General features: G+C 32.1%; 2 protein-coding genes across 4 annotated transcripts; both read left to right on the top strand.

Moving 5' to 3' along the window:
* Nucleotides 1-271: 271 nt before the first annotated feature.
* On the top strand, nt 272-8,521 carry LOC129913790 (ATP-dependent Clp protease ATP-binding subunit clpX-like, mitochondrial). The gene is made up of 6 exons (XM_055992646.1): nt 272-438; nt 5,151-5,949; nt 6,004-6,280; nt 6,339-6,485; nt 6,661-6,882; nt 8,272-8,521. Exons 1-6 carry the CDS (start codon nt 366-368, stop codon nt 8,461-8,463), a joined length of 1,710 nt encoding a protein of 569 aa, XP_055848621.1. The 5' UTR covers nt 272-365; the 3' UTR covers nt 8,464-8,521.
* A 2,666-nt stretch (nt 8,522-11,187) lies between these two features.
* On the top strand, nt 11,188-19,788 carry LOC129913789 (uncharacterized). Of its 3 annotated transcripts, XM_055992644.1 has the most exons (8): nt 11,188-11,339; nt 11,492-11,547; nt 11,741-11,973; nt 15,260-15,522; nt 15,578-15,842; nt 15,905-16,353; nt 16,419-16,863; nt 18,701-19,788. In XM_055992644.1, the coding sequence occupies exons 3-8, from the start codon at nt 11,806-11,808 to the stop codon at nt 19,691-19,693; spliced, it is 2,583 nt and encodes an 860-aa protein (XP_055848619.1). In that variant the 5' UTR covers nt 11,188-11,339; nt 11,492-11,547; nt 11,741-11,805; the 3' UTR covers nt 19,694-19,788. The 3 variants fall into 3 exon arrangements, with proteins under 3 accessions (XP_055848619.1, XP_055848620.1, XP_055848618.1); XM_055992645.1 differs by lacking the exons at nt 11,188-11,339; nt 11,492-11,547 and having other exon boundaries at nt 11,574-11,973; nt 18,701-19,287; nt 19,347-19,520; XM_055992643.1 differs by lacking the exons at nt 11,188-11,339; nt 11,492-11,547 and having other exon boundaries at nt 11,575-11,973.
* The last annotated feature ends 3,815 nt before the right edge of the window (nt 19,789-23,603 follow it).

The following is a 23,603-nucleotide window of genomic DNA, read 5'->3' as shown; positions in this document are numbered from 1 at the left end:
ATTTGTGACAAACAAATTTTTTACAACTCTCGGAAGATATTACCTTATAATGTGTACTGTTACTGTGGTTTCAACGTGCCATTTCACTCCGTCACTCCCTCAAAATTTTGGGAATTGGGATTGAAGAATTCACTCCAAAAATTCACTCCTTTTTAAATTTTGGAATTTGAAATCACTCCTTTTGGGAGTGATTATGGCAAGGAGTGACATTTGGTGCAATATCTTTATTTATATACTCTTTTGGTTCCAAATTCAGATAATAGTTTATCTATGGTTTATATTTTGTGATGTAATTAAAAATTATTGTTTTGCTAGTTGCTGGTAGTTTTAAATAGATTTTGTGGTTTTCAAAACAAAGTGGTGTAATGGCTTCGTTTCGGTTATTTGTTTCTTATTTGCATCCTCATGTTGGTTACTCCAATTATAGGTCTTGCAGAGGTGAGCTATGACGGTCATATTCTTGATCCTCTATTTATTTGAAGTGCATCGTCATAAGGTCGCGCGATATTATTCCTATTGCATTGATAATTTCATCTACGTCTTAAAATTCGACGTCAAAAAATATTTTAATTAAATACTTGTATCGAAAGACTTATTTTGCAAAATCACTAGGTCAATTGGTCATTGCGCAAAAACTGACTTGTAATTATGTATGTATTTTGTTTTCAATTTGGTTTCGAGATTTTCGTGTAGAATTCCAAAACAAAATTTCTTGTTTATTTTTGACAAGGTTTATTTTTTATGTGATAAGATTTCGCATACAACTACAAATGTAGATTTTATCTTCCATACCAGAAAAAAGTGAGAACTTTACACAAAAAATTTCGAAACGAAATAGAAATCAGTATGAGCGAATTTCATCATCATTCAATTTGTCCAGGAAGACAGAGTCTGAACCTAAAGCGGTTTTACTTTTTTCGTTACGACCGATGCCCTGACCCTGAACAGAGCTCGATCATGCTCTTAACTAGTATACGTGTTATGTCTTCTGAGCGCTCACATTTGTTTGTGAAACACTTGAGCACCAATTGACATGTTACCTTTTTACAGATGTATAACTCTCAACAGCCCTATAATAGTTATAAACTAAAAACTTGAAACATAACAATAATTTAGATGTATTTAGATGGCTATCTGCTGTCAACTTGGTTGATGAATTCTGAATTTTATCATATATCATTTGTTTGGTATACTTTAGTTGGTGTTACGGCTTACGGATAACAACAAAATAGGTAGGGGAGAGTGGGGAATATTTGAACACTGCTTTCGCAACAGCCATACCATATACAAATAAAAAAATTGTATGCATTTATGTTTTTTCATACTTTTTTTTATCAAATTTTGACTTTGAAATCGATTATTTTGAAAACAATCGATTCCAGAGAGTTGGCCTGTTGTGAATATAGGTGTATTTTTTTGTTTATCTTTACAGATTTTGTGCAGAAAAACAACATCGAGATATTTGAAATCAAAACAATTTACGTGTTAAAAAGAACAAAAACCTTATCTATATAGATTTTTGAAAAATACAAATAATTATCCCAGATTTTACTTTCTCTCGATAAAAGCACTAGTGCCAAGGTACTTTATTTGTTGCTTTGTAGAAATTTAATACAGAAATATATAAAATTATTAACAACAAAAAAAAGCGGAGAAAATGGGGTTTGAAAAAACTCTCATAGAAAAAGATAATCAAAAATTTTGTTTTACTTGGTTGCATTGAAATGTTAATATTTCGAGATTTACGTTTTAAATCCTGATAAGATTGTTGAACAAAAAATTAATATGGCTACCTTAAAAAGCTTTTAACACAAGAACGACGCAACTTATGTTAATGGTCATGGTCTTAAAATCTAGCTAAGAATATACAAATGTTTTTTGGTTTTTTGTTAAAATATTATTTTGAATCCAACATGGATGCAAAGGCCATACGAATGGTTTTGGTTTTTTGTAAAAAAAATTTTTTTGAATCCATCGTGGATGTAATGGCCATACCACTAAGGAGTTAAAAAAAAACATGAGCACGGCCCATTTTTGACAGACAGCTACCAAAATGTATGTACCTACAGTGGTGCCAAATATTTGGACGGATTTCAAAAATCTCGATGTCGTTTTTTTGCACAAAATCTATATAGATTAACAAAAAAAACCCATCTACTATTAATTAATTTTTGGTTATCCATATTTTGTTTTTTTTTCGTGAACTTTAAACGTATTAATCAATCCGACAACTGACGAAAATCCAAACATGTTCGGATTATGCCGGTTGATCGATTACTATCGTACGTCAACGGACAAAAGGTATGTTTTTTGTTTTTATCACAACCGGTCTTAACTGAACAAAAAAAAAAAACGCAAACGGGGATAAGCTATTTACATGTTAAATGCAACAACACCTTAGGCCCTTGGGTTTAGATGTTTAGCACGGAAATTTCTCTGGGCTTAACTTTTTGAACAGTTTTAAATCTGTGCTACCAAACTAATTTTTTCATATATTGTTTAGAATTTGTTAACAAACGTAAAAACTGACGTTTGGAATGACAAAATGTTTTTTACTAGTTTTGCTAGTTTACATTTTTGTATCTCTTTGTAAAACATAAATGAAAATTACAAGTTTTATCGCCTTAAGGCTAGAATCCATGGGCGGCGAGCACCCCAGACATAGTAAGAAAATTTTCAGGTAAGTTTTCAGGTGTTATCAATGAAAAAAGTTGATCAATTCTGGGTTAATTCAATACTGTATAACTCAATATAAGTTCAAGTATAACTTTATTGTATCCTTATTTAAGTCTGAATGTTTAAAAAATAATTGACGAATCGTTAATGTTTCACAAATTAATTTATCAACAAGTCCAGCAACGTAAAAACTGAAAATAAGAAATTAGAAAAAAGTAGTTCTGGTTCTTTGTTAGTTTCTCGAAAATGACAAGATATTTTTGAATCCGGTTTTCTGTTCTTGTTTAAAAATAAATAAAAGTATCGAATTTTAAAAACTAAATTAGTACTTAATTACATAAAATTTTGAAAAATATAAGTTTGAAATTTTGTTTTCCAATTTTTTTTTTCAAAATTTTTATTTTAAAAATTAATTTTTCAAAAACAGTGCCATAAATTGGCTTTGTTTAAAATTTTTGTAAAACACTAGGGGTTTGCCTTTACAAAAAGAAATAGCACTTTATTGTAGGTGAAACCGTTGATTTTTAATATTTTTTTTTTTCAAATTAAGTCATTTTTTTTTGAAATACCCCTCCCCGTTAAACGCATTGGAATAGACCCACCCTCCCATACGATTTTTTCCTTGTCTCGACCCATCCTACACGCTCTAGCTTTTTGGCACATTGCTCCTGAATCACCCTGTATGTACATTATTTTTCTTTTTTTCTTTAATTTTGCCGCAAAAATGTGAGTTTTTTATTGTTCTTTTTATATTTTCTTGTAAATCTCTAAAATAAGTAATCAAACTGATCAAATATGCTTTGAACATGTTCAAAAGTGCCCTAACACACTTGATCAAGTCTAACCGAACTGTGTCAACGAAATAAAATGTCATTCAAAAACTAACCGTGATTTAGTTCCAATTTTTTTAAGAATTTCCAAAAATTTTCTGCGCGGACTATTTTTGTTTTTTTTTTTTTAATTTCTTACAACTAAAACAATGCACCACCACTATAAAAACCTCCAAGAAAGGAGTGTGATAATCGGGCTGGTCCTCGTGAAATAGCTATAACTCCAGCCTAATAACTTGGTGGTAACACACGCTAGTTGTTGTTGTTCATTCAAAACCTTCAATATAAATTGATTACTGCCCTGCAAGTATGAAAAAGCCATACACAAACCCCTTCTTATAAAATCCACCTTCCACCTATAATTCTGAGAGCCTACTGAAAGAATCAAGGAATATAAAATTTTACAAGCAGTGTTGAAATGTGTCCCATTATCCCCTACAGATCAATTTTTATATCATAATTTACAAATTCTTTGTTGATACGTATCAAATTCTATTTAAATTGCCACATGTCATATTCTCCATATACCGTAAAATATGGGGATTTGAAGTCTAATAAAGCTGCTACAACTGATGGATTTGATGTCGAGCTTTTTATAAATGAATGATGGCAATGACCTGGTTGAGAGCATTATGTGAACGTCTGAAGCCCTTCGTCAACAATGTGATAGGTCTTCATCAATGTGGCCTACCAGAAAAGTCAGAGACACCATCTTTCAAAAGTCAGTCCAGCTGATTGTATGTACTGTATTGACATAATCGAAAAAACACTTCGTGATATTAGTGGCGCTTCGGAGTACATCGAAGAAGAAACCGCAAAAACTTCACCATGGACATTTATAACTTCAAAACGGTAAAGTACTTTGTCTAACTATGCTCCGCTATAAACACAGACAATAACACGAGCGCTTAAATCAATCGGAGGATTGCTTTGTCCAACCGCCTCACATTTTGCAGTATTTGTACTAAAAACCTGGTCAAAAGGCGATTTTCTGAAGAGTAAAATTGACAGTTAAAAGTTTGACATAGCGGGCGCCAAATACGCACAAGTCAAATGGTTTAAAGATAACTGTTGCATCTACTGCATTTTTACTTGCGATAAAGATACTATAGGCGGGCTTGTTAGTTGAGGTGCCCTAAGGCGCTTGTCACCCTAACTAACATAGGTACTATAGGAAAAGTTGAGGATTCTTAAATAAAATCGAACTTTAGATAACATTTAGACATGACATTACGATGATAGAGAAATTCTGTCTGTCTGTCCAAAGTTCAACTGCAGCCTAAAATACTGGAACGATGTTCTTCAAACATGAAAGTTTTTGGTGGACTCGTTAAAATAGCACAAAATGCATCTGATTTGTACACATTTTTACGAATGTACATTCAATCTTATTTACGTGTATTTATATGGGAAATCTTTAAACGCGGAAAGGAATTTTAAGGCCCAAATTTTTAGGGAGTTTTTTTTGTTGTTTATTCCCAACAAAATTTTGAAATAGCTAAAACGTGGTCGCCAAAAAAAGCACCCTAATGTACATATTATTCAGCAATGAGCATGCATCAGGTAGTTCTTGAGTAAACAACTATAACTATGTGCATTTAAATATACTCAAGCAAATATAAAGTATTTTTTATTTTATTACAGGACTTTTATCTTCGGTGCTTTTTAGTCATGGACAAGTATGTACAGTTCAGTCGTCAAGAAATATTCATTTGTCCATCCGAAGGAACTCGGAAAGTTCAACAACGTCTGGTGGTTCTGGTGGAAACAAGGAGCCACCCAACAATAACAAAAATATTTTGTCCTGTCCAAAATGTGGAACCCCTTGCACACATGTTGAGACTTTTATAAGTTCCACACGATTTGTAAAATGTACCAAATGTAATCACTTTTTTGTCGTCTTATCAGAACTTGAATCGAAAAAGAAATATAAAGATGGAACAAAAAATCAAAGAAAATCTCCTCCATCGCCCAAATTAATAATGGAATATTTAGACAAACATGTAATTGGACAAGAATACGCAAAGAAGATACTATCTGTTGCAGTGTACAATCATTACAAACGTATTCACCATAATAATCCGTTGTTAGATATCAACAGTCAAACAGGAGAACAAATGGGCAGATCAGATCTTCTCTATATGTCTGAAGTTAGTCATTCACTTGTCGGAGGTAATCCAAACGAAAACTTAAAATCCAACAGTTCTCAATTGAGTGGATCGGAAAATCTCAAAGACAATTTACAAGATATTAAGCTTGAAAAAAGCAATATACTTATGTTGGGGCCAACAGGTTCTGGAAAAACTCTGATTGCACAGACTATTGCTAGATGCCTTGACGTTCCTTTCGCTATTTGTGATTGTACTTCTCTTACTCAAGCTGGCTATGTAGGAGAGGACATTGAGAGTGTGATATCTAAGCTTCTTCAAGAAGCAAATTACAAGTAAATATATAAAACTAACACATTTAATTAAATTCTAAACATTTTTCCTTAAAGTGTTGAAAAGGCACAAACAGGGATAGTGTTCTTAGACGAAGTTGATAAAATAGGAGCAGTACCGGGGATTCATCAGCTTCGTGATGTTGGAGGTGAAGGTGTACAGCAGGGTATGCTGAAAATGTTAGAAGGCACTGTTGTTAATGTTCCTGAAAAAAATTCTCCACGTAAATTGCGAGGGGATACAGTTCAAATAGATACCACAAATATTCTTTTTGTTGCGAGTGGAGCATATAACGGTTTGGATCGATTGATATCGAGAAGAATAAACGAAAAAGTTTGAACAATAATTTTTTAATACTTGATACGATATTTTAACATTTTGTTTTTATTAGTATATAGGCTTTGGATCTCCGACTACTGAAAGTAAAGGAAGGCGAGCTGCACAATCATCAGTGTCGAAAACTATTCCTCAGAAATCAGGTGATAAATGCCTACAAAATGTGGAAGCAAAAGACCTGGTCGAGTTTGGAATGATACCCGTAAGAAGATTTTCAAGTTTATTTTTTTTTTTTGTAATAATACATTTTCGATATTCTTATACGATTTTGTTTGAACCTCCTTAAAAGTTAAAAAAAGGATTTGATTTTATTTTTAGTCAATTCAACTTTATTTAATCAGTATATTTTATCAAAATTATTTTGTCTTATTTTCCAGGAATTCGTTGGTCGTTTTCCCGTGATAGTTCCCTTCCATAGTCTGGATGAAAATCTACTTATACGAATATTAACGGAACCAAAAAATGCAATAATACCGCAATATAAGACTCTCCTTCAACTTGACGATGTAAAGCTGACATTTTCCCTTAATGCGATCAAACAAATTGCAGCTCTGGCCTTAGAAAAACAAACTGGTGCCCGTGGACTCAGATCAATAATGGTAATTGTAATTTTTATAACTAAATTGTCTCAAATTAGAAACAAGATACTAACATTATATTAAGGGACCAGTTTTAGCTTTATTTTAGAACAGTTATTTTTTGCTGTAAATTTTTTTTCTATTTCCCGGACGGAAATTTATTTCCCTGAACAGCTGATTCATAATGTCAAAATGAAACGAACCGTTCCACGGATTTGTGTTTCAATTTCACACAATTCAAATGATACATTTCTATCAGATAAAATTTATTGACTGGATTTCAACCAGGGAAACTGAAATAAAATTTTCAATGATTGCTGTAAACCTTTCAAAAAAAATCCAATGATTGGTTTCAATGATAGGTTAGCTCCATACTTTTTGTGCACTAAATCAGGGTGAGAGTCGAGAGAAAATTCTCTCAGAAAGAAATAAAACTACGAAAGAATGCAAAAGAGTCTGCAACAAGTACAACACAATTTTATATTTTATGATTAATTCGATAAGCAAAACCACTTTTTTAATGAAAAAACAATCACCACAATTTGATTTGTTTTCTTTTGTTTATTTGTTTGATATTCGTCAAATATTCATTGGACAGAACTCATATTTCTGCCCAAAGAAATTCTTGGGACTAAATTTGTCAGGGTGGGGAAATTTTTTACTCTCTCGTGAGCGCTCTCTTCTACACAATTTTTGTAGTTGGGGACAGACTCGGTACCAAAACCAACAAAATATTATTAAATTCGGAAGTCTCAGACTGAGTCTGGAACAGACCTGATAAAAACCAATGACAGCTATAACTGGCCCCTAGTGAAAAATGAGCCTTGATTGTGAGTGTATATTACACATCTGAAACTCAAGTTGTAGTTACTATTATGACTATGAATATCACGGCTGTTCTGTTATTCGTTCGTTCGAACAACAAAACATTTTCGAAATCAGCGATTCATGTATATATAAAAGAGTTGTCAGAATTTTTTAACCTAATCGGCCCTAGCGAGGTATCCGTCGGAGTGGAAAATTCTCCGATTTCATACGAATTATGCTTCGAGGTGTGCAGGCGACATGTAAAAACTCTCCGCTTCGTATGAAATCAGACAAATTTCCTCTCCGACGGATAGCTCCCTAGAGCCGAATTGTTTATCTGCGAATATAATAGGGGTTTTCATGCAACGGTGTAAAATCTTGGAAAACCTGGTAAAACGATAAAAGTGATAAACGATCTGTCAAATCCATAACAAATTCTGACGCATTTACCACTTTACCAGGTTTATCCAGAGTTTACAACGTTTGTCTTGGGCTCATACTTTGTTTTAAGTTTTTTTTACATAACACACTTGTTTGATACTCACCCAGTTAAACATTGCAGTTTACTAAATTTATTGATTTGTATCCATTTCAATTTTCTAGGAGCAATTATTACTTGATCCAATGTTCACCGTTCCATGTTCTGATATCAGAGGTGTTCATATAACGGAAGACTACGTTAGAGGAAAATCTTATCCAGTATATATTAAGCAACAAGCCAAAAGCAAAGATAATGAAGATAAAAACGCGAGGGCAAGTGAACAACCAGATGCAAAAGCTCGTATTACTCAGTAACAAAAACCCTTAAAAAGTCAATAAAAATTATAAATAAATTGAATAGCTGTTAAAACTATGTATGTATTTTATTAAAAAAATAAAACAAAAAATTACCACTTAAATAAGGACTTTTTGTTACAAAATTGTTTTAATAATATCGGTATATATATATAATATAATAACGGAAAGAAAAACACCCTTTACATTTTTAAGCTGACTAACCACTTGCCTGCTGTAGTAAAACGAGAAGATGGTAGGAGATAAGATAAGTAAATGTAGTGAGAGGAAGAAGCTAAACCACTAAGTGTAAGTTGCTGTGACCAAGAAAAGTTCCCTAGAAAATAAAGTTGGCAAAAGAGGGGAAAAGACCCCCTCCAAAGAAATATCAAAGCCACTTCACATAACGGGCGCTTTAGCTTCCATACAAAACTCTCTTGGAAACATACTTTGGAGCCAGCTTTTCATTAAAATAGTTAACGGGCGATGATTTCTAAGATAAGAGGTCTGCGGCTAAACATAATGCAGCCAGGATTTAATTTAGCAGTACTTACTTGCAGTGACAAGACAAAAACCCTTTTATCCCATCAAAAATAACCTTGGGAGTTTACGCAGAACAAAAACAACTTTTGTCTGGGTCTTTAGGATTTTTCCAAGTAGTACCTATGCGGATCATGTCCAAGAAAGAAACATCTGGTTCCACTGTAGAAAAGCACTGTTATATTCATACATTTCTCTGTAGAAAATCTTTTGTGTTATTTGTCTATGGCATGAAAGGATTTTTGTAGATGTATATCCTGTCTCTATCTTTTCTCTGTACAAAATTGTGCGCAAGTACATCTAATGTCATCAAAACTGTTATATTTTTTGGGTATCCACTTTCAAGTGTTTTATAGAGATCAGTGAGGTTTGAGGTATATCAACTCTTGTTGTTGTTTTCAACCTCTTCGAGTAAGAATTTGACATCTTCGAGTTAGAATTTGACATCCGGCTGATATGCCTAACTGTGTGCGTTTGCGTGTATTATTTCCAAATTCATTAGGCCGAACAAAGAAAACATCTCTGAGGGCTCAACCTCATTTTGAAAGAGCAAAACATCGGGACATTGTTTACGACACGTAAAACGCATTAGGAAAAAAAAATTAAAGAAAGAGAAATAGAAAGAAAATTGAGAAATGAAAAAAAAAATTTTCGTCTCAAAAATCTCCGAAAAAAAAGTGAGCGCTCAGCTTAGATTTTTTGTCTCACTTAAAAAATCTCTGAGCCCTCAGAGGTCTCACTTGGTGGGACCCACCCATCGACAAACTATACCAACCCTTCAGAAAAGACACTCCGACCGAGAAAAACGGGGTTGCACTCACAAACTTGCAACTTTTTGTGTATGAACACTAAGTCGAAGGAGAAATCGTGGTGAAAAAACCAATACATATAAAATCGGCTCCGCGGTGATTATAATTTAAATACTAATTTGAGCCGCCTTCGGACCCGTTTCTGAGCCGAAGTCGGACTCAGCTCCGCCTGAGGCGGAGCGGATTCGAACCGAGGTCGGATTCGTTTGCTTGAAGGGGTCTGTGATACATACCATAAACAAAAAATACAAAGACTGGAAACTTTCGTTCGTCTTTCCCCCCAAAACCCTTTTGTGTACAGTGTTGTCTGTGAATATATGTGAAAGCCACCACGTTGGTAAATGACGTTAACACGCACACATTTATAGATTCACGACATTCACCACACCTCGCAGCTTGTAGGCAAACGTCAGTTGACCGCCGAGTTTCCAGTCTTGGTATTTTTTGTTTATGATACATACATAGATAGATTCACGACATTCACCACACCTCTAACTCTCACACATAGATAGATTCACGACATTCAACACACCTCGCAGCTTGTAGGCAAACGATATTTGACCGCTCAGTTTCCAGCCTAGGTATAGTTTGTCGATGGACCCACCTATTGTATAGATTATTTTAACTAGTTTCTTTTGTGTTTTTTTTTTTCTGCAATTTTTCTACATTTATAATAATAAAATTGCAAGAAAAAATTGATTCCATTTGAATTCGATTTTTCGATCTAGCATAACAATACACCCTGGTTCGAAATTTTGATTCGGATTTAATCCGATCTTTGAATCCGGTCATATAAACGTAATAAATGTGAACGCATTGAACGCACCCAATGACAAGATCATTTGACGGATGATGTAGAAATCTATTGGGTGCGTTCATGAAAGTATGCAGATAGCTTTGTGTTGTTGTAATCCCTTATTAAATCACAGCAGATTGTGAACATCATGGTAACTGGTATAAAAGTCCAAAGGTATCATACGAATTTCGGGATACTCATCATTTGTCAGCATGATGATAAGATAACAAGGTTATATCGCAGAAAGTCTGTATCAAGAACTGTCAGATAATTCCCTATTGAAATTGTTGTTGTTTGTATTGGAAATTGTTGTTGCTTTTGACTTTGACAAACGAAACGTCATAAACTTATGACGCCTTCTTGCAAATGACAACCACACTAATGATACTACCTCCTCTCATTATACCATGATTTTTCAGTATGTTAAAATGTACATACAAATTAATTTCATTTATATTTATTTAATTTTTTAAATCTTGCTATTTATATACTTTCTAACTCAATTCATATTTTGGCAATAAATATATAATTTACCTGATGGCTCTTTTAGCTTTCTCTTTTTCTCTCCATAAAGTGCAAATGAGAAAGCAAAAGCAACACAGAAATGTGGGTGGATGGATTGAGTTCAATATGAACACCGTCCAATAGTTATAGTCGATGAAAAAATGAACGCAACTTTAAAACTTTCAATTATATCCATTGAACGCAAGGCGTGATACAGAAAATTGTGTTTGTCAATTTTTGACTGAAAGGTGCAGTGATTAATGTTTATTGAACATTTATATTTTTTTTTTGTGTTTTTATAAAAAAAAAAGAAAAAAATTATAAAAGAATTGAAATTTTCTTTAAAATAATTAATATTTAAGTAAAAAAAAAGTAACAATGTTATTTTTTTCATTCGTAGCTCATTGAAGCAGAATAAATTTCCATGGTTCCCGTGTCTTTGGTCGAAATGTAAAAGTTGAGTGTTTTTTTTATTACCAATTTTGCAGTGGTTCCGAAATTAAGAAAATTAAATTCATCCAAAATTTGTTATGAAAAATAAACATTTATTTGTTATTGTTTTGTTTGTTTTTTTCATTATTTAACTTAAATTCTAAATAAAACTAAATGAAAAACAATCTAATTGGAAAAAATACACACGATTGCACAGAAGAAATATGCGAACTTTGGTTCGATAAAAAAGAAGCTGCATCACAAACAACAACTGTCATAGACATGAATTTCAAAGAGAATGTTTATTTGCTCTGCAAAGAAGGAAATTCGGATGCAATCAATGCGAATGCCACACGTATGGGAAACAATTGTATTGTTCCAGGAAGTGGGCCATATCTAGAAGCAGATGTTTTAAAAAGATGCAATTCTTTGCCAACATTTCTTTCCAATGTAAGTATAATTTTTTTTTTTTGCATATAGACATTGATTAATTAGGACGGTCTAGTCATAAAAACTAAAAACTTTCTTTATTATAAAAAAATGTTTTTAGAAAATTTATGAATCCTCTTTTGTTGATATTTTATTGAAAATAAACTGAAAGTTAAAATTAAGGTTATTCACAAGTATTTGTTTTCTTTTACGTCCAATGAGTGGAAACCAATTAGGTCGACGATTGTAATGCCCATCGTCTACAAGTTCTTTGGCAAACTTTGTTAAACTTTTTATTCAACTATTTCTATTTAATAACCTTACTCAAGTGCCCAAACACATTGGGAGCTCCGTAGTTCGTACCCAAAATTTACAAAATTACTCAAATATAAAAAGTGCATCAAACCCACGTCTGCGACAAAAGTTATTCAAGGTTAAATAGCGAAAATATTGGTTGTTCGAATATAAATCTTAATCAGTAGAAGTTATCAAAAAGAAGTTTATGTAGCGTTTATAGGTAGAGGTAGATTATCTTATTCTCTGCGAAGAAGGTTTCTAAGATCAATTTCATCATCCGGAGACACGAAACACTGAGAAATAATATAATAAATAATATTAAATAAGGAGAACGAATGTAATGCTATGTTTCGACCTAGAACACGAAAAAATTTAACATTTGATGCTTCTGTTCTTCTATATAATTTCCTGGTTAAACCACACTTTGAATATTGTTCTACTCTGATGTTCGGTTCGAATTCTGATGTTAAATTAAGACTGCAAAGATTGCAAAACAAAGGTATGAGAATAATCTTAAGGATGAATATTTACACTCCTGTTAGTGCTATGCTTGGATGTCTGAATTGGATGAGTGTTAAACAAAAGCTGACTTTCGATGCAATGGTTTTTATCTTCAAAATGAGAAATGGAATGCTGCCGGAATTTATCTCGGATGGAATCATAAAAGTAGCGGAAGTACAACCGTACAGTCTACGGAATAGTAACAACCTGAGGCCAGAAAGCTGTCGTTTAACCAGAACACAAAACTCTATTATGTTTGACGGAATTAATTATTTATACAACCTCCCGAACATTATAAAGAGTGAAAACAGAATAATAGAATTAAAAAAAATGCTTATTTATTTCATTAAAAATAATATCACATGGTAAAAAATACAATTTATATGACAATATGCAATCGGTTCTTTCATTACTTAATCTAGGGCTAGGGATTTAAATAGAGCCCAATCTTACAAACATTGTGAAGATGGGTACTCTTAGCTTAAGCCAGGATGATATGCAGAAACTCTATTATTATTATGTATCCATTTATATTTCTCGAATTACGTGATAACTTTCCTATGAAAGTTGTGACTTAAACCAAACCTTCGTTACGCAAAACTGATGAAAGAACCACATTAGTAGCATCAAAACGTGGTTTGCAAGAAATCTCATGGTGTGGACCAGGAAGTTGAGAGACACCATCAGAGTAGGTAAATCGTTTCACATAGGATTGAACGGCTAAAATTTGAGTCTATTTACTTAACTTGACGGCCGAAGTTGGATTCAAGCTGTTGAAGGCGAGATGGGTATTGCGGTTTTAGGGGAGGAATGCAACTAGCTACTTCACTACAGTACTGATAATAAAAAAAGCGTTAAAAGAGAAAAAGGCTGGTTATATTTAGGCGTTGATCAAGAGAATCCATTGATTCAGTAATTGCAACATCACAAATCAGTTTTAATGCTCTGTGTTGTACCCTATCTATGTAGTGGGTGCAAAGATGTTAAGGAAGCGCCTGACCAAATATGTGATTTATAATATAGCTTAGGACGGACGTAGGCTCTATAGATTGAAGGCAAATCAGAAGAGATAAAGAATTTCCTGCACCTTTTGAGACATAAGCATTTAACACCATTTTTGGCTACTTAAAATACGTGTTTGTTCCAAAGTAGATTATCATTAATACGCATTGGGTCTTCGAAGCATTGCATTCTACTCGGTTCTCGCATTCCCATTGAAGAATGCTGTCAAGATCAGTGGTCGAACTACGGTATACGTTCGTTAACGTATGGTTGTTGCTATGCGTCCTTATTTTGTCTACTAATTAAATAGAGTGAGCAATAGTTAAAACGTTAACGTATGATCGTAATCGTGTGCCGAAAATCAGCTTTGTTGTTTAAATGATATTAAAATGAAAAAGTCCTATGAACATTTGAATGATATAAATTTTATCATTTCATTTTATAATAGAATCTGGCCCAGAGCAGGCTCAATTTTCACAGCTGAAAATTTATCTTCTCATCGCAAAAACTACTGACTATTTTTTTGGCATGCTCTTTGTATTTATTAGGGGAAGAAATGTAAAAAAATTTAAATAGTTTGGGTTGGAAAATGTATGTCCACTAACAGCACAAAATTACTTTTTTTTGTTAATTTGAATAGGGCCATATTTGAAGGCCTACATTCCTTTTATTATTTTATTTATTTTTTTCACTATTTAGGCTTTTGTTTGGCATTTCAAAAAATTTCTTTTTTGATGTTCTATACTGCAAAGATGTGTTATATATGCCAATTTTTTCTTTTAAAATAGGGTTGCCAATAGAAGTTCCAATTTTAAAAGCGGTAACCTTATTTTTTCATTTTTGTTTTCTCTTTCAATTTATCTTTCATTTGAAAACTATTTGAACCCCTTACCTTATGAGCTACCTACATTTATGTCTATAACTTTTTTTCCACGGCGAATTGAAGCTTGTCGCATATAAACAATTGATCTAGGCAAAAATACCTTTTTAATGACATATGACTCATCGTTATTTCTCTCAGGGCCAAAATGATCGTTGTCCTTTATAGGTTTAAATTATAACAAAATTTACAGAACGGAAGAGATCTATAAAAGCAGTGTTTCTGACAAAGTGAAGTATTAGAATTTAATAAGAGTTTATGTCAAAAATAACAGATATGTCTAAAACCTTTCACATCCTAAAAATATACCGGTTTCGACAAAATAGAAAAATGAAATGCGAACAGAATGTCAACTGTTTTTTAAAAATGAAAAATCGCTTCGTTTCCTTTTTTTTTGCACAATGTGCATCTAGCGTAAAAAGGACTTATCACACAACGAGGACACAAGAAATAAGAAAGACAAGTAAACAGTACCTCAGGCTCAAACAAAAGCAGGGATGGGGTTCCTTATAATTTTTATTAAGTTATAGATGAAAAAACCATTAGTTTTTAAATGAATGTTGTTACTATGAGATAAAAACTTATTTAAGCATGAAACAAAATTAAAAATAACTATTTTTTTTGCAGAATATGTACTGTGATTGGAAGAAAAAAAGGAAAAACAGTGTCGTTAATAGGTTTATTACTAAAGATTCAAACCATCAATCTAATTACTTAAAAGACACATGCACATTTAACTATAATCCATTCAACATTGAAACAGAAACCAAGTCTCTGCAGGAATTGCAAAGTGAAGTAGATGCACTTATAGAATTTCGTAATATAGTTATTGAAACTTTTCCTGATTTGCAAACCAAAATTTCAATGCGTTCAGCAATTTCATCACAAAGGTAATAATAATTATAAACTTTAATATTCATTAAAATACCGATGTATTTTATTCAGAAATCAATCAAAAAAGAAAAAGTTACGAAAAAAATCGAACACCCCTCTGAATGCCCCAGGAAGTTCGGTTATAAACGGAGCTGGAGAAATCGATGAAACATTACAATCTTTTGTATCTCGTAGTCGAAGTAATTCAAATTGCTGTAGAAAAGAACCAAAGAGTGGTGAAGGTAGTGGAAGCACTGTACAGGATTCTGGATTTTCAACAGAGACAACATCATCTAAGGATGGCTACAGTGCTTCGGTATCTTCTGGTGGCTTACAGGTTTGCTTATAATTAATTTAAATTGTTTTCAATATATTTTCATTTGAACTCATTTTCTTTAGGGAGCAAATAATCGTCTCGTATTTGATTCGGATGATGAATTGTTGAATCTTTTAGATGTAATTTTTCGAAAAACATTGCGGTTTCGACAAAAATATCCGTCTATGCCACACTTTGAGTTTGACAAGCATGAATCTTATGTCTCCTCAGCATCTATTCCAAACATTTTAAGTCCCAGTAGTGTGCATCCAAAAGTTCTGCGATTCAATACAAACCATCCACTGAAGCAAAACCTTCCTAGAATAAACAAAGAACGAGATAAATTACTTTTTAAAGTAGCTGAACTCGAAGCAGAAATAATAAAAAATCGAATAAAAATATCAAAAATGGAAAAAAAGTTAGATTTCTTTACATCGGGGAATAAAGATTTGGAGGATCAATTGAAAGTAGCTCTTAATGAAAACCAAGATCTTAGCTTCGAATTATTTCAACATAAATGTGACATTCCTAGGTAAGGCATTGCATTTTCTATTAATATATTCATATTATTGATGATATTTTTAATTATATTTACAGCCGAAAAAGTGAAAGCACTACACCACCACCAATAGCTAAAAAACGTCAACGTGAAACATTTGTGAAGCGTCAATATTCAAAATCCGTAACACGTAAATTTCCTGAAGGAATTGATCACATACCGAATTCAAACACCCAATCCGAAAGTAATCTATTAGAAAATGGTAAATTAACTTCGAAACTTGGCGTTAGTTCAGAGAATTTAGACAGAAGAAATTCAATAAGAGATATGAATTCATCTACGATTAAATTAAATCCCGATTTAGTTCATAAACGTAGTAAGAATGAAATTCAAAGTTTGGGTAAACTGGATGGCGTATTGAGTTCGCCAAAATGTCTGTGTAAGGTTCCAAAAACAGATACAACTAAAATTGCTGCAATATTACTTGAATCGAATTCGTTAGAACTGCAAAGACATCTATTAACGCTTACAATTGTTAATCAGGTAAATTATTAAAAAAGTATTTACTTTACGTTATTATATAAAACTACAAATTATTAATTAAACAAACTCAAGTTTTGCTAGAAGGTTTCTTATGAACTCTAACTATTTTGATGAAATATTAAGTGGTTTAAAGAAGGATTCACTGGGTGTATTACAATCGTTAGTACTTTAAGGGCCATTTTATTCACTATTTGTCAAATTGAAGAAAACTTTAAAGTTGGATAACTTTGGAGTTGTCTTCGAATGGACAGTTGAAGCTCAAGTTGAAAACTTGTTTTATTCACTTATTTCTTCCTCAACTCCTCATTTAAAAATCTAATGTCGTTTTCGATTGGTTTCACTCAAGAATTCACTCATTCTGAAATCGAGTGGAACAGGTCAAGTCGCTTCCACTCAATTCTGTTTTTTTATTTTGTGAAATTTCAAATGTCAAATATTGATATTGTTTTTTTTTTTTTTTTCAAACGGAAAAATTATAAAAATTATAAATCTGAAAACAATGGAAGAAGAAAATGTTAAAAAAAAATCATTACACTGCATTAAGGTACCCATTTAAATCTTTTTATTAATTTTAATTTTAATTTAATTTAAATTTTTGAATGACAACAAAAAAAGAATGATTGAGTATTTTGTTGTTGACATTTTAAGACAGATGCTTTGTTGACATTGTCAAGATAGATCCTTTCATCTACAACTGCAATGAGGTCATAGAACTTCTGAAATTCTTCTACTTGCGTCGGCGTGCAACCGTAGACCTCACTTTCGTAGCACAAGCAAGTATTTATGATGGCCTGAAAGACATTTAAAGAAACTTACTCCAAAGTGTTTTTTTGCGAATTTCATAGTTTTCAATATGCTTTCAAGAGGTTAACTATAAGTTTCCTGGGAATTGTTGTTTTCGTTTACGGAGTTCTTCCTTAAGGATTTCATTTCCAGCTCCATTATTTTAGGCCTCAATCTAGGCTTTAAAGTGAATTGCGCCAAAAAATGTTCATCAGTCAGTTCTCCATTGATTTGCTATCCGCCATTTTATAATTAACGCATTTTATTTAAGCCCTTTCTCTTATTTATTGGCATGCCAAATCAAATTAAAAAAACATACAAGAAAATAATGTTTCTAATTTGGTTTATACGCTTATAAAATGAGACTCGATTTAAATCTAAACCAACATGACTATGATGGAGAATTCTGAATGTTGTTTTTTTTTGTATCTTGCTTAGAACTAGTACCTATCATACAAAATTTTCCAGTTTTTACAAATTTCTCGAAAACGGCTCTAACGATTTCTTAAAGGAATTGCAATTAAACTGCAATTTGAGTTCGTTTTTAAAGTCAAATAACACATTTTTCACTGAACAAAAATTTGTCCTCCATGTCGGCTCTTCCCGTACATCAACCAAATTTCCTTAAAATTTATATTGTGTCAGTTGTTCTAATCTACATGGTAACTAATATAAAAGCGCTTGGAACTGCAAGAGAAAGTGCATATTATTTATTCTGTGCACCATTTTTCCACAAATTTGAAATTTTTGAAAATTTTTTCAAAACAAATTTGGTATGTCATTCTCATTAAAAATAAAGTGAGTCATTCCATGTGAAATGAATGTACAAAAATTACGTACATATGTCATGATATCTGTAATGGAAATAAAATCAATTAAAATCGAAAATCGCTAAAAAAAAAACAACTTGAAAGTGGATTGTTGAACCGAAGTTTAAAAAAAAAATTGAGTTTACCCCCTAGTAATTGGGGGTTATTGTTTTTTTTTTTATAAAAATGCATAATAGAAACTCTATTATTATTAATTACATCAATTTGAATTCTTTTCTTTCCAGGCTAAAAGATTTTGTACCGAACCATTTGAACCCAAATCCATACCGCTAGTTTCGAAAAAGAGATCATCAAAACTTTCAATACATCAAATGGACAATACAACTCATTATATTAGCAGTTCTGGCAATAGCAACTCACTCAAACAGCTAACTAAAAGTCCAAATTTAAAAAACGAACAAGTTGAGTCCGAAAAAAGAGAGAACATTGTTGATTCTATTTGCAGTCATCCCGATGAGCCACAGATCTTACAAGAATGGGAAAAAAATATCCTGCCAGCTAAAAGACCCAAACCAAGCAGAATTCCACTTTTGGGTTCAAAAACACTCCATTCAGCAAAAAATGTCGGATACGCATCAAATTATGTGAAAAGTTCTCCTTTTATATCAATTCACAAAGCCCTGAGTTTGAGCACGGGGAATATAAATTTAAAAAATAGTCGACAAAATCAACAAGATTCGCTTAAGTTAAAGACTCGAAGACCATCATCTTCATTTAATGCAGATTCCAAAATTGTTCTACCCCGCAGTGTGGCACTTACATCAGCCTCGCCAAAAACAAACCGCAACTTAGAAACAGGCAGTTTTTTTCAGTTAGATTCACTGGCAAATTCCAAAATAAGTTCTAAAACTAATGAATGTATTCAAACAGATACCAAACCTGGATCCAACACAAAAATTATCATTCAAAATAAACATTCGATTCCTCTCATAGCCTTGCCCAGTCCGAGTGACGAGAGAAAAAAAGTAGTAAACACTATGCTGGAGTCCACGGATAGAAACGTGATAAGAAAAGACGCTAAAACTGATAATATTGGTTATTTAAACCAACCTGGTGTTCAATTTCTCATTGAGGGAATTACTAAAACCAGTTATAAAAGTTCAATAACAAATTCATCAAATAACAATAGTATGACAGAAGATGAACCATTAAACGATGAACATATCGGAAAAGTACGCAATTTGCGATCCACACTTCTGGGGTGGTTAAAAATTTAGTTTAATTTCCAAATTATTTAGTTATTCATAAGGTGTATTATTATTTTATTAAGATTGCAGAATATAATTAAAACAAAATATTCAAATTCGCATAACATTTTTGTGTTGTTTATACTACGAATAATCATAAGTAGTTTTTGTTTTCTGTTTCATATGGAATAAAATATGTTAAAGAAAAAAGGGAGCTTGAAAACAACTGATAAGCATTAATGAGCATGCGGGCTGTGACCACTGTTTGCAAGTCATGCATTCATTGCAAAAGACGGCGTATTTTTGGATCTTTATTATGTAAGTTTAGTTTATATTAAAATACTTTGTTTTTCAACAGAATAAGTTAGAGTACCATATCCCGCTATTATTGTGCCTTTTTTTTTGTATCATCACGCTTTTTATAATTTTGTTTTATATAATACTTAGGGTGACCAGCGCCTTAAGCCGCACGGCGCACATAGGAGTATTCTGGTCGAAAAGCTGGACAAAAGTCGATTTTCTAAAAATCAAAATTTTGAATTAAAGTTTTTACAAAGCGGATGCTAAATACACATGGGATCATATGATGCACTTCTTTTTTTTTTGTGGTAAAGTGTTTGGTGTGTCAAAACAAGTTCAAAGTCAGCTGTTTATTTTCTGGAATTTTTTTGTAATTTTTGCTGATTTGGAAGTTATAGTTTGATTGTGAGCAAGCGTGCTTTTAAACATTAAATTTTCATATGAAAAATATAATTGCAGGTATTGAATAATAATTAAAGAGTAGTTATGGAAATATTAAATTTTTTTTTGTTTGACTAAATGACAGTGGGAAAAGAGTCTGCCACATATAGATATTTTTATTGCTTTTTTTTAAGTCTAAGTGTTTTGTTATAGTATTCCCTCCTATTCTGCTTCGATACATAGATTTATGATAACTTTGACTATTTTTTAAGTTTAATATCAAAAAATTGGGTGCGATTTTTTGCGATTAACAAAATAATTTGCGAGTGAAATTTTTACTTTTAGTAAAATCACTCATACGCCCTACGTTTAATTTTAACTGGTTGTTAACATTTTCCAGAAATTTTTTTACTGATATTAATGCGTTTGGATTCACTAAGCCTAAAAATCACAATGGTTTCATTCTAGAAGGTCTAATATTTTAGATATTTAATTTTTTCACATTTTGGATGTATTAAATTTCATACTATTTTTTTAGTGATAAGAAATCACAAGCGTTTTTAAAGTTTTGCTGAAAAAAATTATGTCCTTGCATAAATAATAATTTTTAGCAAAAATAATTAGTTTTACTTCAAAAAATAATTTTGTCCAGGTTTTTGATCGAAATACTCCTATGTGCGGCGCTCAAAAATCCATTGTGGATTTGGGCTTTCCGTCCAGTTATATCCTTAGCCAACTGCTGCCATTTTGATTGAGGCCTCTTTTCACTGGGTTTCGAAAATTTGGCAATTTTTGATACATATAATTGATATTATTATTATTAAAAAACGCGATTTTAAGCATTTGCATCAAATCCTTGATTCATTTAGAAAACACTTTACTGATTAACCAAACCATAAAACCCTTTTAGACTTAAAAAGAAAATATTACTTAGGGCCAATTTTTCAACACTCAGTTAAACAGTCAGTTAGTACTTATTCTCTTGATAGAGAAAAAATCATTTTTTCAACAGGCAGATATAGCTTATTCCCATGAATAAAACTATCTGCTTCTTTCAGAGACGAATAAAAATTATTCTAAGGAATAATATCAATAAAAATACTGTGTCAATTGTCAAAGCTGCTTTGAAATAATTTTGACAAATAATACAGAGGAACACAAGAAAACAAAAACAATTATAAATAAAAAAGACGTTTAGTTTTGAATATTATTGAATTTGACAATTTTTTTTTTGTTATTCTGTAGAATAAATTATTTTTGATTGAAAAATTCAATGTTGTTATCCGATTGTTTATGAGCCTAATAAATTTATTCGTCGAACAGTTAACTGACTGTTTATTAGAAGATGGAAAAATCGGCTCTTAAAGTAAAAAATCTTGGAAAATCTAGAATTAAAAAAAAAAAAACAACAAAAAGATTGTTAATTTGACGAAATTTATTTTTCCAATTTTTTTTTATAAAACCCAAAAATATTTTTTTTCAAAATTGTATTTTAAATTTATATTAAAATGGTATAAATGCTTTAGCATAAAAAAATCATTGAAATCGAATTATTAGTTTAAAAGTAGGGAAGGGTATAGCCCGACTCAGGACAGCACGACTTTGTACACCCCGACTCACGACAGCCCGATTCAACCCATAGCCCGACTCATCACAACTCGACTCAGGTCGAGTTCTTACCTGAGTCGAGTTGCGATGAGTCGGGCTATCTTGAGTCGGGCTATGGGTTGAATCGGGCTGTCGTGAGTCGGGGTGTACAAAGTCGTGTTGTCCTGAGTCGAGCTCTGCTTCTACTTAAAAGTTATGTTTAAAAACGGTTCTATGACAGGTACCGTTAATAATGATTAAAAAAAAGTTTATTAAAAGACAGCAATTGTATAAAAACTAACAGTTGAATTTTTTTTAACAAAATCGTTGGAGCCGTTTTTAAGGAAATTTTACTTTTTCAAAATCGGTACATGACAGGTACCGTTATTTTTGGTCCAAAAATATTAATTCCAAAAACCCCTCTGCTAAGTGCTAAGTCGCTTTCATGCTCAATTAATTTTGAAAATTACTTGAACTCACAACCTAGCAATTGGGATGACGCAGTAAAAAGTACCGCTATACGATTTGATTTTTTTTGCTATGAGTCGTCCTACTGTGCGAAGTTTTTCGAGAACAGCTCTTTGCTGTTAATTGAGTTTCTAAAGTTTTTAAGCACGCATAACAAGATATTAATGAATGTAACATTGAAACGAGTGAAATAAAAAAATGTTATGTCTTTCAATTTTTCCACAAACTTTCTTTTTTTTTTTAATTGAGGTAGGCTTTCATCCAATAGTCTTTTTGTGTAAAGCATTTTAAAATACCGTTGGTTTTGCGTCTATGACAAAAGTTTGTGTTCACAAAAAGTTATAAAAAACAAATATTGTTAATATTTTTAATCTTCATTAAAATAAATATACAGGTTAAAAAAGTCTAGTCCCCATATATTTTTGTAAAAGTACAGGAAAGTAAAGCTAAAGTTAGATTAACTCTAAAAAGTACAGTGGGTTGATGCTTAGTTTATTTTTAGTTTTCAAAATGAATTTCAAAACTATTTCTAAAAAACACCGTTAAGGAAAACAATTTCACAATCTCGATGCAGCCTTGAAGAAATGCAACATAATTCGGAGATAGTTAACGTTGATATCGTCATGATTCCTCAACCGGTGGACTATATTCAGGATAAAAAAAAACATAAAGGCAGTAGAGAGTAAAGTTACCAAAAGATTTTCGAGGTGAGGTTGAATTTTTTTGTGGAGACAATGGTGACATTTCGTTATCTGAGTTGAAAACCTCGGTTGCATCAACCGTTAAGTCCATACGGGACTCCTTTGAAACTGTTCTTCAGATATGGCTGACAACTAATTGCTAGGGCAAAAAAAAAACAACAAGGCTATTCTTTGAATGAAGGAGATTTTAACATTTTTCTTGGACAACACTCTTTTCCGGATATCATTCTGAGGCAAGTTAGTATATGGATTGGTAAGAGTCAGATTATGTACATATTCCATTTGTAGCAAATAGTTTGTCCAGGAACAGATTCCAAGAAATAAAGCCTTGATTTGAATGACAAAATTACTAAATTTCGCCTACTAAGTAAGCTGTTATGCCAAAAGAATTTTCTTATTTGCTTTAAGAAAATACCAACTGGCACCAATAAACTTATCACGAAATCTCCCATTTACATAAAAGTGAATTCCACACATAAGTTCCACAAAAAAATAAGTCCGAT

The sequence above is a fragment of the Episyrphus balteatus genome, chromosome 3, assembly GCF_945859705.1.
Source record: "Episyrphus balteatus chromosome 3, idEpiBalt1.1, whole genome shotgun sequence".
In the NCBI taxonomy this organism is placed as follows: Eukaryota; Metazoa; Arthropoda; class Insecta; order Diptera; family Syrphidae; genus Episyrphus; species Episyrphus balteatus.
This window is presented reverse-complemented; position numbering and strand designations above follow the sequence as displayed.